The following is a 16,565-nucleotide window of genomic DNA, read 5'->3' on the forward strand; positions in this document are numbered from 1 at the left end:
GATATGATGCCGGTTTCTGCGGGGAGGCCAAGAGGACGAGTTAAGCAGCGTTTGTCAGATTCTTGAACTTTATATAAAGTAGTACAAGCATTTCTTCTTATTAAGTGATATCATAGCCAATATTGTTATTAATTTAGCTCTTACTGTTGTGCCACACCCTCTGTATGCGTTCTCTGATGGGGCCTGAATGCACTGTTGTTACCCAAGGGAATTTGCACACCAGAAGCTGCCAGTCAGTCCTTTGCACACAGTGTCACTTAGATTCTGAAGGGTTTTGATGTGACAGCACAAGACTTAGCTCCACTTACACAATCCAGAAATCCCGTGAGGGTCTGGGTTGTGGTCCTCAGATCTTCTCCATGACTAAGCCCACAGGAGGAGCTTCTGAGACATGGAGGCACCAGGGCAGGGGGCCATGGCTGAGGAGACGGCTGTGGTGGCACCTATGCTGCTCAGACAGGCTCAGCCCCACTGATGGCCTGTGGGTGACGGAGGGGAGCTTTGGCAGTACTGGCCTGGAGACATGGAGGGACAGGGATGGTGACAGGCCTGATTGAGATGGCCCAGGGACTCCTCTGCCCTCTGGTGGCAACACTTGTAGGCAGCTTGGTGTTTGGGCCCTGGGCTGGCTGGGTGCCCCAGCGGCAGCCCTGTCTCTCCTGGGTGGGAGCATTGTCCTGAGTACTTGTCCTGCCTGGGAGGACTCAAGTGGGCACGGGGGTTGGCGTGGGGAAGGGAGGGTCTGGTCAGGGAGCACTCCAGCCACTTGGGCACCTCTCCACCTTTTCTCCTCTGGGCACCTCAGCTCACTCGAGGTGACTGGGACAGTCTTGTCACTTTGGGTCACAACACCTTCCTGCTCCTTTCTCCACTGTGACTGTCTCCATGCAGCCAGCACTTGCCTGTGCAAAGGCGCTGGTCGCTTATCAGAGACCTAGGGCTCTGCTTTTCTCTGGTTCTGCTGTATTCTGGAACACTTTCCCTGCCTGAAGTAATAGCTCTAAGTGCTTTTCTTGGGATGTGGTGGCTCTCATTCACTAGAACTATGCCTCTTTCACAGGTCTCCAAGACAGATCCATCTCCGAAGAGGGAGGCTCCCACCATGATTCTTTTTAATGTGGTATTTGCACTGAGGGTGAGTGTATAAATGGCTGAAGAGCAGATCAGGGAGGCGGGGTGGGGAGGAGGGTTGGGGAGGGCGGTGGGGAGGGGGTGAGAGGGCAGAGCTCATTTCCAGTGACCGTGTTGTTGACTTAGAGCTCAGACCACTGTGGGCACAGCACTGGCCCTCCTGGGGTGCTGGAAGAGTCTAACTTCATTGTTTCCCTCTTTTTTCTTTTTTTTTAAGTAAAATATACATAACATCAAATTTACCATTTTAACCATTTTAAAGAGACATTTTGGTGGCATCTGGTAGCAGTGTTGTGTAACTATCACCACTATCCAGTTTTTGTTGCCCCAAAAGGACACCAGTTATTCCTCATTCTCTCCCCTCCTCCAGCCCCCAGAAACAACTAATGTGTTTTCTCTTTCTGTGGATGTACCTGTTCTGCATGTTTCACATAAAAGGGATCCTACGATATGTGACCTCTGGTGTCTGACTTCTCTCACTTAACATAATGATTTTGAGATTCATCCATTTTTTTTATAATCTTTTTTTTTTAATTGAAATGTGGTTGATTTACAGTGTTTCAGGTGTACAGCAAAGTGATTCAGTTAGGTATATATATGAACTACCTTCAGTATCTTGTAATAATCTATAATGGAATAGAATCTGAAAAAGAATACACATGTATATCTATAGATACATATATATCTCTACTGCTATACAGTAGGGATATATAGCAGGTCCTTGTGGGTTTTTAAAAATTATTTTTAGTTTTTTAAAAAAATAATCTTTTAATTGAATCATCCATGTTATAATGTATATCAGTACTTTATTCCTTTTTGTGGCCCAATCATATTCCATTGTACGATAGACCGTACTTTATCTGTTTATCTACTGGTGAACTTTTGGGTTGTTTCTACCTTTTGGCTATAAGAACAATGCTGTTAAGGACATTTGTGTTCAAGTTTTGTGTAGGCAGGTTTTCCTTTCCCTTGGGATCGATAGCTAGGAGTGGAGTTGCTGGGTCACGTGGTGACTCTACGTTTAACCATTTGAGGCTGTTTTCCACAGCAGCTGCACCATTTTACATCCCCACCAGCCATGTACGAGGGTTCCAATTTCTCTACATCCTTGCCAACACTTGTTATTTTCTGTTGTTTTATAATTAAGTGTAATTATTTCTTTTGGCAGTTCCCAGCACTGTCTGAAGTTGTGTTTTCACTAGTTACAGGGAATTTCTTTTCAATAAAGCTGTCAAAATACAAGGGCTCTAAATAAATATAAAAAGCACCCCTGGGTAAGGACTGGCTGGTATTACTACGAAGGGACTTTGAAATTTAGGAAATGTATATATTCCATACTGTTAAATAATGGCATTCCTTAGAAATACCCCACTATCGGTTTTCACCAAAGAATCCAGTAGTTCTTTCTGGCTGGGCACATGTGAGCTGCACGACGGCTTTTGTACAGAAGGTTAGTGAGAAAGTGGCTAGATCTTGGTGACAAGGAGCAGTGTGCTCTGTACCCTTTGCTGTGGCGCGGGTGAGCCTGAGCAGGAGGGAGCCTGTCATATCAGGTGCCTTAGTCTCAGAGTGTTTTTCCCACTGAGGCTTTTCTGTTGTGAAGACCACAGGTCTCACTGAAGAGTTCAGAATCAAAAAAATGCTAGGGAAAAGCTCCTGAATGGAGCTTTCTCCTTTCTGAAGGGAGCTTAATTCTTAAAACTGTCCCACCTTGTTGATAAATAAAGAGCTGCAAGTTAAAACAAAGTCAGCTGTTCCTGGTGGCTGTCCCTGGGACTTGAGGTTCCGAGAGGAGACTCTTACTTTCTGCTCCGTGCACTTCCATAGTGTTTACATTTTCACAGTGTCCCTTTATTACTTATATCATTACGTAATACAGACATCCACAAAGAGAACTCAAGTTAAAGACAGACAAACCAAAACCATGACCAGTGCTCTCCCCCCGTCAGCACTGATAGCCCCTGTGGGGTGGGCCATGAGAAGCAGCCTCGGCCCCACCCTGGACGTTGCTGGCAAGCCCTCATCTCTGGGGAGCAGGGTGTGATAGCGGAGTGTATGACACCCATGGACCCGACAGTCAAGAAAACAGGCAGAAAAAAAAAAAAAAAAAAAAACAGGCAGATTTTAAAGTTGTACGAAGAGTTTTATAATAAGTAGCCTGGAAATAATCCTGGTATCCGGTAGTTGGGGAATGATTAGACAGGGTAGTGGTTTTATACACTGAAACGTCCTGTGGCCACTGAAGATGAGAAATGGGGGCGAGGCCAGACCCTGGAGCGGGTGGGTGGCTCACTGCCAGGTTAAAGCAGTGGGAACAGGGCAGTGTAGGATTTCAGAGCACAGAGGCCGTGAGGTGAACAGTGGGAGGAATTTAAAATAGCATAAAGGGTGGGCCAGTTTTTTTCTTCTTTTCTGTAGTTATTTTAAAATGTGCATGCTAAAAAAAAAATGTGCACCCTTTTTACTTTGAAAAGTTGTAAACAAACCCTGAGCTAGTGACAATAGATTGATGGTCCTTGCACACCTGTCTCTGAGATCCCACAGCAGCTGCCTTGCACCCTGGCTCCATCTGCCCCCAACCCATCGCTCACGTATTTCAAGACAAGTCTCAGACCCCATGTCTGCTCACCCCCACATACTTCAGAAGTCATCTCTGGAAAAGGGGGGACAGCTATTTTATACCATACCTGACAGAACTCACCGTAAGTTGGTATCAACTAGTACCTGGTCCATGGAAACGTGCCCTAGTTGCCACAGCGTTTTTTCCCGTTGACCTGTCTGAACCTGGGTGAAAACCAGAAGCCAGCCCACACAAGCTTGGGGGTTGTGTCTCCAGGTCTCTGACTCTCCCCTCCTTTGTCCTGTGAAGGGTCCACGGTCGGACCCATCTCAGTGTGCAGTCAGGCTTGCTCCATGTCCGTGTGTTTTCCGCAAGCTGAACGTTAGCTCTGAAGGCCTGACTGGATTTGGGTACAAGTTTCAGGGTGAGAAAATCTCGCAGGCAGATCCCTACACTTCACTGTTGCTTCACGTCGCGTGTGGGGAGAGTGGGTGTTTCTCGAGCTCCATTCAGGGCTGGCACATCCTGGGTGGCCGCTTTCTCACTGTGGCCCCACGTAGCCCAGGCTCTGTGGGCACCCTGAGCCGAGCCTGGCCTGTGCAGCCGGTTGGGACACCCAGGCACGCTCCATCCTCGCTCATCCCGGAGTGTGAGCGAGCGGCCCCAGACGCCTGACTTGCGACACCGTTGTGCCCTAGCCAGTAGGAGCGTGATGGAGGATGAGGCTCTCAGGTGTGACTGGGCTACTTCTTCAAGGGAGTAACCATGCGCCCAGGTCATTCTCCTCTCTCTGCTTTGCTGCGGGGAGGAATTTTACACAGATTTCTCTAAAATCTAAAGCAGAACATTTTGTTTTGAGGCAGTTGTGTACACCCTATACCCCAGACCCTCCGTTCCGTGACCTTGCGGGGACACTTGAGGGGCTGTCCTGGGCTTGGGGCAGGGCTGCTGCCCGTAGGTGGGCCCGGTGTGGAGTCAGCCCTCAGCCCTGTCCCCGCACAGGTGTGCTGCCTGGAGTGTGTTCTGTTTACGAACATGGGTCTGTAGGAGCTCAGAAAGTGTCTCCAGCTCCAGGTGGTGAACGGGTTTACTGAGTCAGGTCAGGGTCTGGCCCAGGAGCCTGGCTGTGGACACTCACCGCAGGGCCCTGCCTGTAGATAACCGGGAGCGGGGCGACCAGAGGTTCTAATCGTGGGCACCACTCCTCCCACCTCCACCCACGGGATGACTCAGCTGTTCTGGTGGCCTCCTGGAGCGCTGAGTCACAGTGGCTGGTTATCTGCTCCGTGTCCCATCTTCACAGACCCCACAGCTGCCTGCCCCACCCTTGGCCTGGGTGGATGCGCCCGCCTGGCCTGGCTGTGGCCCCTGATAGGTCCCAGAGTGAGCATGGGCGCGGAGGGAAGGGGATGGCCTGGTGCCTCCTGGCTTCTCTGTTAGCCAGGGTCTCAGGAAGAGCTGTTTACCCTGAGGACAGGTCTTCACTGAACAGTGGGCCTGGTGCTTCTGTTTCTCACACTGTGTCCTTGTTGTAACATGGGCTGTGTGACCAAATTCTCACACAACCGATCCTGTCCACTAGCACTCAGTGGCACATTGGTGACCGCAGACACTGCCAGGGGTTTTGCTCTGTTCTGAGCACTTGACATGTTGACTGATTGCTGAGAGAGGGGCCACTGTTCTCCTTTCTCAGATGAGAGCCTGTGACCCGGGGTCGCACAGCAGGTGGCTGATGGGATCTGTGCCTTCCATTGTGCCACTGGGCTGCCTCTGTCACGTCCAGAGTGGATGCCTGAACATCCTCTGCCTTCCGCATGGCCCTGGCCTGGGGCCCTGAGCATAGGCACCTCTCTCTGCATGGCCCTGGCCTGGGGCCCTGAGCATAGGCACCTCTCTCTGCTTGTTAGAAATGCCTGTGTCCCCCCTCCCTCCCCACCGGGGACCCCCACGGAGCCATCTGTGTTCCGTCCAGGCGGCCGTTCCATGCCCACGTTGCTGGGACAGGCCCTAGAGGGGACCCAGAACTGGGGACAGTGGTGGCACCCAGAGAGGGGCTCTGAGTGTTGCCGTATGTCCTCCCCGAGTGCATGTGCTACGATCGAGTTGGCTGTGGCCTTTCTCCTGCAGGCCAACGCTGACCCATCGGTGATAAACTGTCTGCACAACCTCTCCCGCCGCCTTGCCACCGTGCTGCAGCACGAGGAGCGCCGCTGCCAGTACCTCACGCGGGAGGCCAAACTGATCCTGGCACTGCAGGACGAGGTGTCTGCCATGGCTGACGGTGAGGGCGGCGGGCGGCCTCTCTGGGCAGGGACCCCGTTGGGTGGGCCGATGTGGAAACTTATGGTCTGTATGGTGGGCTGAGCATGCCCTGGGTGCACAGGAAGATCCCCAAGGGACACAGCTAGACCCAGATTTCTGAACTGATGTTCCAAGAGTGGCTTCCCAGCCCAAAACGTTCCCCTCCCCCCAGACCCCTGCACGGTGGCTCTTCCTGCAGGTCAGGCACCGCCTGCCCCGCCCTGGTCCTGCTGGACAGTCCCCTGAAGCAGGGGGCATGCAGAGGGGCAGCAGGAAGATTGAGCTGGCGGCGGGGGGGGAGTTCTTTGCTTTCACCTAAATTGAAGGGGGACCCAACTGAGTTATCAGCTGACCAGTTATTAAAAGTAATGTCTGATGATAGATCCCCATGAGGCTTTGGTGTACTGTCAACATTTCAGAGCAGAGAGATGCCCACCTGTCACAGACTGTTCACCTCCGTCTTCTCGGGTCAGCACCTCCGTAACAGAAGAGAAAACTAGGAACAGATTTGCCAGTGAACCTGGGCTAATTTTAACAATAAGTAGAAGTGTACATGAACTGTGTCACTCGGGTGCATTTTTTCAGTAAAAGTTATCTTTTGGGGCTTCCCTGGTGGCGCAGTTGGTTGAGAGTCCGCCTGCTGATGCAGGGGACACAGGTTCGTGCCCCAGTCCGGGAGGATCCCACATGCCGCGGAGCGGCTGGGCCCGTGGGCCATGGCTGCTGGGCCTGCGCGTCCGGAGCCTGTGCTCCACAACGGGAGAGGCCACAGCAGTGAGAGGCCCGCGTACCACAAAAAAAAAAAAAAAAAAAAAAAAAAAAAAAGTTATCTTTTGATGTTTGACAGTTAGTTGTCAAAATGTGTAATATATTTGTTTTGCCCAGCTATGTACTAGCTAATAACAATCCAGAAGTTTTGTTTTTTAAACATTCTCTTTAGAATCTGTGACTTTTTCACAGGAAATTTTTAAAAGTTTAATTTAAGTACATATATTTTCTGTTAGACATTTTTGAGAAAAGATTAACAAGAGACTTTGGATCATGAAAATAAATTGCACTGGTGTGTGTGGGGGAAGGAGTGGGGTGAGGCAGGGAGTGATTGGCCTGAGGTGGGGGTGGCTCTGGCAGCCTGCGGGGAGCCTGCAGGGTAGCTGCAGAAGGGTTTCTTCCTGTGAGGGCTGTGGCTACAGGGTCAGGTTGGGCCACTGGTGAAGGGTAAATCTAGACATCCCTTATAAAGACGGTTGAGCACACCAGTGGAGAATTTCCTGATGTTTGGTTTACAGCCACCTAAAATTCTTTTTAGGTTAAGCTTGTCTTCTGGCCTGTGCAAGCTCCTCGCTGTGCAGACTCTGAGTCCTCTGTGTTACAATTCTTGCAGCAAATGATGGGCCTCAGTCCCCGTTCCATCACATCCTGCCCAAGTGCAAGCTGGCCAGGGACCTCAAGGACGCTTACGACAGGTGAGACGGTGGCCTGCTTCCCATGGGCCTCTCCGGGCTGGTGCCGTTTCCCTGCTGTGCCTGAGATGGGGGGAGGCTGGGGAGGAGCCCCGCTGGGACGGTCGCCTCCAGACTTGTCTTTAGCCAGAAAATGAACCTGAAGAAAGCTGAGCATGGGACCTGAAATGCACGGTGACGCTGACTGAGGGCAACACCGTGCCAAGTTCCAGGCCCACCTTCATTAGGCACGGTCACTATCACCACCTCACCCACGAGGAGACTGAGGCTCAGGGGCTGGGGCTGGGGTTGCCTCTGCTTCCCCCGCACCGGGGACATGGGGGTTTGGGACGCTGAGTGTGTGAGGGCAGCAGGCGTTGGAGACACTGCTCATATTAGTGGCTCAGCACCAACTCTCTTAAATGTGGACCAGCAAGGCACTTCTCTTCTTTTTTTTCTTTTTTTTTTTTTCATTTTTTTGCGGTATGTGGGCCTCTCACTGCTGTGGCCTCTCCTGTTGCGGAGCACAGGCCCCGGACGCACAGGCTCGGCGGCCATGGCTCACGGGCCCAGCTGCTCCATGGCATGTGGGATCTTCCCGGACTGGGGCACGAACCCGTGTCCCCTGCATCGGCAGGCGGACTCTCAACCACTGCGCCACCAGGGAAGCCCCACTTCTCTTCTTTTTAAAGAGCGTCCGTGTGGCTCTGACCACTGCTCCCTGGCCCTGGGTCTGCAGTGGGGATGGGATGGGGAATGGGGGTGGGGGGCTGTCTGCCCAAGTGCATCTGGCCAGTTGGCTCACCAGGGGCCTCTCAGGGCTGAGGGGACCTTGCAGCACCAGGCATGTTGCTGGACAGATAGTGTGTAGGTGCAGGCCTCTCTCCTCTCCACCACCCCCAACTTCCCCACATTCTCCTCTGCTCCCGCACCTCCCCCACCCCGGCTTTCTCGGGGTTTCGTTCTGTCCAGTGGACCCACATTCCCTGCTGGAGGTGGACCTGATCTGAGAGCTGGGGCCACAGCACCATCGGGGATCTTCACTGCAGCGTGTGGGACCTTTAGTTGCAGCGTGCGGGATCTAGTTCCCTGACTAGGGATTGAAGCTGGGCCCCCTGCACTGGGAACGTGGAGTCTTAGCCACTGGACCACCAGGGAAGTCCCTTTCTTTTTTTTTAATGTTAATATTTTTTCTGATTTCACCAATGATATGTGTTTATTATAGACATTTAGGAAATATAAAAAAATATAAAGGAAATAAAAATCATCTATAATCCCATACCCAGTGATAATCACTATGACCTTTTGGTAAGTTTCCTTTTTTTTAACTTAAGCCTTTGAAAAGGTCACCTGTCCTTTGAGTCTGAAAGTCAGAGCACAGAGTTTCTTTCCCGTTGCTCCCTCACCAGGTCTCCTTCCTGGTGGCAGGTGCGGCGCGTCAGGCAGAGTGTCGTGCGCCCCGTCGCAAGGTGCGAAAGCACATACGGTGAACCCTTTCGTAGCCAGAGCGCACTGAGTGCACGGTTCGCCCTTTACCTCCTCGCTTTGACGTGCAGCTTACCCACAGACGTCTGTCTGGGTAAACAGGCGCTGACTTCTTGCTGCACAGCTGCCTGCCCCCTCCCTGGGGCATCATTGACTCCAGCTTTTGCTGCTGAAAGAGGTGCTGCTCAGCTATATCCGTGTTATTTCGTGCGAGTGCTTGTGCATCCGTGAGATAAATTCCTAGAAGTAGAATTGCCGGGCTGAATAGGTCAGGTGTGCGTGTCATTTGGAGGCGCTTCTTTCTGTGGCTCAGTCTGCATTCCCATCAGCAGCACCTGAGCTTTGCCAGCACAGGGTCTTGTGAGCTTTTGGGTACTGCCCACCGTGATGTGTGGAGGACGGGGTCTCAGGGCAGCTTTATCTGAAGGCAGGAGTGCACGACTTCACGTGTGGAACATCCCTGTATCCTTTTCTGTGAGCGCTCTGCTCCGACTCCTCACCTGTTTGGTTTTTTTTTCTTTTTTGGCCCAGCTGCACAGCTTGGGGGATCTTAGTTCCCCGACTAGGGGTTGCACCTGCGCCCTCTGTGGTGAAAGCGGAGTCCTAACCACTGGACCGCCAGGGAAGTTTTCCCCCCTCACCCGTGTTCTTTTGGGGGCACAGGTGCCTTTATGTGGGAGGGAGAGCTGTCCTTTGGGGTGTGCGTCCGGGCTGGAGTTTCCGTTTCTTTATTTCGGTGACCTCTGGGCGTTGGGGGAGATCAGAGCAGCGTGAAACGCCCCTTGCTGCATGATTGCCTTGGTTTCTGGTCCCTCCTGCTCTGGAGACCTCTTGGCGAAGCCTTGGTCTTGACCCAGAACAGATTTCTGGTCTTGTAGTCTGACCCTGTCTCTTTTTTTCCACATGATCACATGGCAGTTTTTCCTGCAGTAAGAGCATTACTGCCCTCTGGTCTGGGTGGCCTGGTATGAGAAACCCCTTCCTTGGAAACTGTTGCCATTTTCTGAGTGGGAGTTTGCATGCCTCAAGTAGGATTAGACTACAAGCTAAGTTCACACTAACGTGGAATTACAATAAAAAGCAAACCAGAACCAGACTTTATGTTTCTAAGTGAATAATGAGCTGTGATTTCTTAGGTTTGAATTGTGTTGGAAAGTTGGAGGGAATGAGGCCCTGGAGAGTTGGCTGCTTCCTTGGTGACCTGCTGGGCCGGCCGAGCTGGGGCTTGCGGCAGCCCAGCACCCTCTAGTGGCACTAGTTCCAAGGCCAGGAGTCAGCGTTTGCGGCAAAAACAGCTGCCAGGGTCCACCATTCAGCACTTAGATTCCTTCCAGAACCGAGGTGTGTCAGTTTCCTCCAGGTGAAACACCACCCCATCCTTCCTATTTCCAGACCTCACTCTGACCAAGTGGGGTCTGGAAACGGGCTCCTGGGTCCTGGGTCCGGCCCCAGGGAAACCGGCGGTGCTTCTCCCGCAGGAGTCCCAGGGGCATCGGTGTCCTCCCCGTCCCCTGTCCCCGCCTGGCAACAGCAGCGGCTCTGAGACTTCCCAGGAGCCCCCTTGTCTGTGGCCTTCCCTCTGACCCACCAGGTCCATGTTGGCCTCGAGGGTCTGGCCTGGCCCACTCTGCTCCTGCAGGGTGGACTGCACCTTGGAGCTAAGAAGGGGAGGCTGTGCAGGCGGTGGGGAACATACAGCTCTTTCCTGGTGGAGACTTGCTGGCTGACCCCTGGGAAGGGCGTTCTCAGAGCAGAAGTGAGAGGCTGGAAGCTGTGAGAACTGGTTGAGGTTAGGGGTTGGGGTGGGACTTTGCAAAGGAATGGCTCTGGATTGGCTGCTTTAATTAAAATCCGGGTTTGTGGTGTGGCCTGGCGGTCCTGTGCCCCGGGACTTAGGCGCCTGTGGCCGCCTCAACTTGCCCAGCACCTGTGTCTGCCTGTGCAGCTTTGTGACTTGAGTGACAGCACCCCATGAGGTCAGGGACATCCCCTCACTTTCTGTGACACAGCCCTCGTGCTCGGCATGTGGTTGAAGGGATGAGTAAACACGAGTCCCGTTGATGTGGATTCCGTGGGGCTTGAAGGAGTGCTTGTTGAAGAGTTCTCAGAGCTGACAGGGCCTGTGGTGGGCCCGGGAGGCTGGGAGCCTGGGGAAGCCACCCAGGTCCGGGCCTGTGGGCGGTGCTGTGTGCGCTGGGGATGCTGCCTCACTGCTGCCCATCCAGAGCAGGGGTGGGCCCACAGACACGTCCGCAAGTATCCTGGGAATTTCAGTCTCTGTTGCCATGAAACGCACTTAAACCTAAACTTAAACATTTCAAGGTTGGCCTTTTGGAGCCCACCCAGACCTCGTGGGTCATGTGCAGTTTCGTCCCAGTGCATGTTGTGTTTGGACCAAAGGGTGTAGGGCTGGCTTCGAAGGTCTCTGGCCTGGGGCAGGAAGAAGGGTGACCGGTCCGAGGCTAGAGGAGGACGTTAGGTTAGGAATTGAAATTCTCTCTAGGATGCTGAGGTGTGAGCTGATGAAATGAGCTGGTGCACAGTCGTCTGGGGTGTGAAAGATAAGAGCTTGTTGGAAGGCTGGTGTGGCCGCCTCAGGACGCGGGCTCTGGAGGAGCATCTATCTCAAGTCGCAGGCGGGGCGGTGTCTGGGAGCTGTGTGAGGGGCCGGATAAGCCTCACACAGGGGCAGTGTTTTTCCTCAGAGTTCCCAGACCCAACCGTTAACTGCCAGCAAATAGAAGTGAGAGCTTCCCAGGACCCATTTCGGGCCCAACTTCTGCTCTGCTAGTCTTGTCTTAAAGCCGCACACACTTGAGAAACAAGGGCAAACATCTCTCTTTCCTCCTCCTGACAGACCTCAGCACAGCTCCGGGCTCACCTCTTGATGGCGGTGGGGTTTATAGGACATTCCCGGTGCGGCGCCCTCCCTCCTGGCTTGTTCCAGGGTGTCCCGGGGTTCGCCTGGGCCTGCAGCTGGCCCTTGGGTGCTGCTGGAGATGGCGCTCAGGGTCTGCACGCTACAGAGAGAGCTCCGTTTGTTTGTAAAGAGGCACCAGCCTCAGTGCCAAGTGCCCCACGGGAGGCAGTCGCCAGTGTTGGGAACATGGAGTAAAGTCCACGTGGAAACTAGGGACCCAGGGAGGGCGTGTCTCCCCCCAGAGAAGAGGACCCCATGCCAGCATGTGCCCAGACTGTGTGGCCAGGGCTCTGGGGACAGTGACATGATGGAGAGTCTGCACAGGCCTTGACTCTTCGTTTCCCTGGTACCCAGATTCGGCACTTGCAGCTGAGTCTCCATGAGGCCTGTCCCAAGCCCCCTCCCAGCCCATACACACCCCTGCACCCTCCCCCCATCCCTTTTCTTACCACTCTCTTGGGCTTCTCGTGTTCACACAGTTTGCTTACGATTCCCTGTGTCTTTCTCGGCACCGCTGAGTGGGAGCCCCCAAGTGCAGGGCTGTAAATTGTGCCCCAGGAGCCCGAACCAGTGCTTGGGGCCTCTGCATGTGCCATGTGGCTCGGCAACCTGCACGTGGCATCCCTGGGCTCCTTGAGGAGCCCACACGGCTACCTCTGAAATGAGAGGCCTCTCAGTGTTTACTTCTGACTCTGCGGCATTCATTCTAGCAGGCACTTTGAGCCGTGTCCTAGAGGGGAGCTCAGAGACAGGAAGACCTTGATTTTGAATCCACCAGCCTTTCCGAGCAGGGGTGAAGTGAATGGAGGAGGAGCTGGCGCCCAGTTTCCCCTGCCTGCTTCTCTCATACACAGATGCTGAGAGCATAAATGTTGCCCAGGCAAGTGGAGCCACTACCCTGGGTCCCCTTCGTGTGACTTTTGATCCCTGAAGACGCTGTTTCCCAGGGTTTGACGTGAGCCGTCCAGCCCACAAAGGCCCTTGGCCAAGGAGTGGGGAGGCTCCAGGAGCCTCTGTCTGCTCAGGTGTACTTGCTTCCTCCTGGAAGAAGCCAAGAGCGGTGTCCTCCACTGGGACCTGGGGAAGGACCCGGGGTCTCTTCCCCAGATTGTGACAGTCACCAAACCCGTGCCTGGGTTTCACCTTAAGGGGCTGTGTCATCAGCATTGGCCAAACCTTTGCCCTCCAGACTCAGCTACAGCCTGCAGCTCAGAGCCTAAGACCGTCCCTTGAGGGGGTCTCTTGGGGGCCTGGTTCTCCTGACGCCCTGGTGGCAGGACAGGCAGAGGGAGCAGACGCCGGTATTGGCAGGAGTCCTGGGGCAGTTGAGGTCACAGACGTGCTTTGTGTTCTTCCCACGGTCCTTTGCCCGTTGCCCATTCCCTGCTGGAGACAATGAAGGCTTATTTTTACATTTGAAACTGCTGACCATGGATTCTGCCGTCCGTCTGGGCGGAGCTGTGGGGAGAGGCTGTAAGAACGGCCTGTGGGCGCGGGGGGGCGGGGGGGGCCGCGGGGCCGCCTCCCAGCATCCTGCATCTGTGTGCCTGAGAGCCCTGAGACCTGAGCACCAGCGGGGCCAGCAGAGTGGGGCTGGAGTGTGACGGGGAGGGTACCCCGGGCAGGGCAGGCGGGCCTTGGCTGGGCACAGACCCCCTTGCCCTCTGCTCCAGCAGTCGCTACCCCCACGTCCACACCAGGTGCCATGCCACGGAGCCATGGCCCCAGCTTTGTGTGTGGTCCCCCTGCACGGCGCTGCTAGGAGACTGTTCTCCTGGCAGGGTCTTCCTGAGAGATGGTCCCCCCAGAGCGGACACATGTTCCTTGGGCCTTTTCCTTCCTCCATTCAGGAAATGCCCTCAGTGCCCCCACGTACCCCACCATTACGGGTTGTACGGTGAGCAGTGCACCTTGTGACTGAATTCTGGTCGGGAAACAGCACTGACCAGGAGACGGCAGGTCGTGCTGCTGCCTGGTGCACAGGACACACGGGAACTGTGAGCAGCCTGTGGGGCCTGGCTCATGGTTGAGCCACTGAGAAGGTGGCGCTTGAGTTGAGATCTGAAAAGCGGGGAAGGAACCCCGGGGCACCTGGGGGAGAGTGTGTGGCCAGGGCAATTACATGGGCCTGGAGAGCCGCAGGGCAGCCTATTTTGCTGGACCCATGGGAGGCGGGGAGGAGACAGGGTCGGAGAAGAGTGGGCAGGTCGCACAGGGCTCCGGCACTCTGGGGTCTTGGTTGGGACTGCTTATGTGGGAGCCCTGGGGGTCTGAGTGGAGAGGGCGGACAGAGGGGGCCGGAACGGAGAAGGTCTGGACTTTGTCCCTGCCATGAAGCAGATAGGATTGACAGATGGTTTGAGGTGGGATGTGAGAAATGAGGGTCAGACACAGAGTTGCCATGTCTGGCCTGAGCAAGGCCAGGGCTTGAAAGAACCAAAGTTCCATCACGGAGACGAGGGAAGCCGAAGGTTTGAGCCGAGGCTGGCATTGGCGGTGGCCGTGGAGCCCCTGGGGCTGCTGGTGTCTGCAGGGGGATGGGCCCCTCCCCGGCAGGACCTTCCTCTCCTGCTCAACTCTCCCTTTTGGTGACAGGCCCTGCCCTGCCAGGCAGCCCACTGTGATGGAGCCTTCCTCAGGTGTGCAGAGGCGGCCTCAGGATACCCCTAGTGCACTGAGCCTGTGGGACAGAGATGGGAGCCCTGGCTCTCTAGTTGGACTAGAGTTTCCAGGGCTGGCCAGGAATACAGTTTTTGTGGGTGTTCCTAATACTTTTTCTTCTCTTACACATACTGAGGTCCGGGACAAGATGCTTTCTTGCTCTGGAAGTCTCCCCCTGCAGTTTCCTCCGTGTGCTGGGAGGAGGCGCCCTCAGGGATGTCTGTGTGGCTTGTGTGCACGGCTGGGAGCTGCTATGTGGGTGGCTGACGGCCCGCTCTCTGCAGCCTGTGCACATCTGGCGTGGTGCGGCTCCACGTCAACAGCTGGCTGGAGGTGAGCTTCTGCCTGCCCCATAAGATCCACTACGCGGCCACGAGCCTTATTCCCCCCGAGGCCATCGAGCGGAGCCTGAAGGCCATCCGGTGAGTGCCAGCCCCACGCACACCCTGCCGGGGCCCTGCTCTCCTGTGTCCTGAGGTTTACCAAGTACTTGGTTCCAAAAATCGTCTTTTCCTCTTCCTGCCACAGAAATTGGCAGGTAGGGCGCTGCTGTTTACAGAGTAAAAATACACGCCTTTGTGTCCAGTTTTGTCTAGAGATGACCACCCCAGGTTCCCCACGGGCCCTCTCAGCACTGCCTGGCCAAGCGGGGCGCTGTGCTGCGGTCCCAGACGAGGACCTGGGCGGGGCTGTGGGGCTAAGCATCATGGCAGGGGCCAGGAGCCAACCACGGGAGACGTTGTGTCTTCATGGTGTTACTCACCGGACCTCCTGCTCAGATCAGAACTTGTGAGATCTGTTTCTTCATGTCACTGATTTCCTTCAAGGAAAGCGCTGAGCCCAATCTTCTGCCTCCCCCTCCTCCATCAAGTCCTTTGTTTCCTTAAACGTTTTTTAACCAGAAAAGGAAATCTGGGTACATAATAGAAAATGTTGAGACGACAGAAAGCAAAGCACTGCCTGGTCCCTCCTCCCTCCCCAGGCCTGTGCGCCGCCCCGGGCTTCCTTGCTAAGTGTATTTCTAGGTAGTTCTGTTCATAGTCTGCAGTGGGGATTTTGCTTTTCCCATATTTGGGACTCTTTGCTTAGGAAAGATTCACTCGTTTTCGAACGAACATTTGCTGGGCAATCCCAGAGGTGGGATGGAGCCAGGTCACCCGTCAGGCCTTCCTCAGTTTTTTCTGTGGGTGATCCTTGCAGGTTTTTAGAGGCCTCAGGGCACAGCACTGTCTTCCACTTCCTCCCTGGCCTCTTCTCTGCAGATGCACACCCAGGGCAAGGGCCTGGGGCTCGCTGGTTGTGATGACCCGTGTCTCTGCCCCACAGCCCGTACCACGCCCTTCTGCTGCTCAGCGACGAGAAGTCCCTGCTGGGCGAGCTCCCGATTGACTGCTCCCCAGCCCTGGTGCGTGTGATCAAGACCACGTCTGCTGTGAAGAACCTGCAGCAGCTGGCCCAGGACGCAGACCTGGCCTTACTGCAGGTACCCTGGGGGCTTGAGGAGACACCCTGGGTGGGCAGGATGGGCAGCAGGGAGGGGCTGGACGCATCACAGCTGGCACCTCAGGTCGCCTCCCTAGGGCCTCCATGCAGCCGAGGGCTGCTGCGTGGCCTGCTGTGGTGGTGGGTGGATCTGGAGTCTGACCTGGGGTCAGGCCTCGGGATTGACTTCCTCCTCTGTGGAGGGGAGGGGGCAGTGAAACTGTGGCAGAGGAGTGAGGCCATCGTGGTGCCAGGTGACGGGGCCGCACAGGACCAGAGCCAGGGCTGGGGGCTTGCAGGGTTGAAGCAGGGGTACGCAGGGTGCCTTAGCCCACGTGGGAGCCATGCAGAGCCAGCACCAAACCCAGTGGCCTTGATTCCCCACGCCACGCCCCACGGGCACACAGGCCTGTGTTTCTGTGCAAGGTGCCACCTCCTTGCCGAGCCACGTGCTCATGAGCTGCCCTTTCTGACCAGATGGGGGCCCCTTCTCCCTGGCTGTGGATTTGGTTTGAACCTGGGCAGGGACTGGGGGCAAGGAAAAGCACAGGGAGAAGTTGAAGGCCAGGGGCAGGGGGCCTTCCAA

General features: G+C 54.9%; 1 protein-coding gene across 2 annotated transcripts in view; it reads left to right on the forward strand.

Moving 5' to 3' along the window:
- Positions 1-16,565, forward strand: part of NPRL3 (NPR3 like, GATOR1 complex subunit) — a 34,862-nt gene that overhangs the window by 11,560 nt on the left and 6,737 nt on the right. For both annotated transcript variants that reach the window (XM_065892510.1, XM_065892511.1), the window contains 5 exons: positions 1,061-1,135; positions 5,819-5,972; positions 7,374-7,455; positions 14,782-14,919; positions 15,824-15,980. In XM_065892510.1, the coding sequence (XP_065748582.1) occupies positions 1,061-1,135; positions 5,819-5,972; positions 7,374-7,455; positions 14,782-14,919; positions 15,824-15,980 (606 nt within the window). The remainder of the gene's footprint in view (positions 1-1,060; positions 1,136-5,818; positions 5,973-7,373; positions 7,456-14,781; positions 14,920-15,823; positions 15,981-16,565) is intronic.

Source organism: Phocoena phocoena, chromosome 15, assembly GCF_963924675.1.
Source record: "Phocoena phocoena chromosome 15, mPhoPho1.1, whole genome shotgun sequence".
Classification (NCBI taxonomy): domain Eukaryota; kingdom Metazoa; phylum Chordata; class Mammalia; order Artiodactyla; family Phocoenidae; genus Phocoena; species Phocoena phocoena.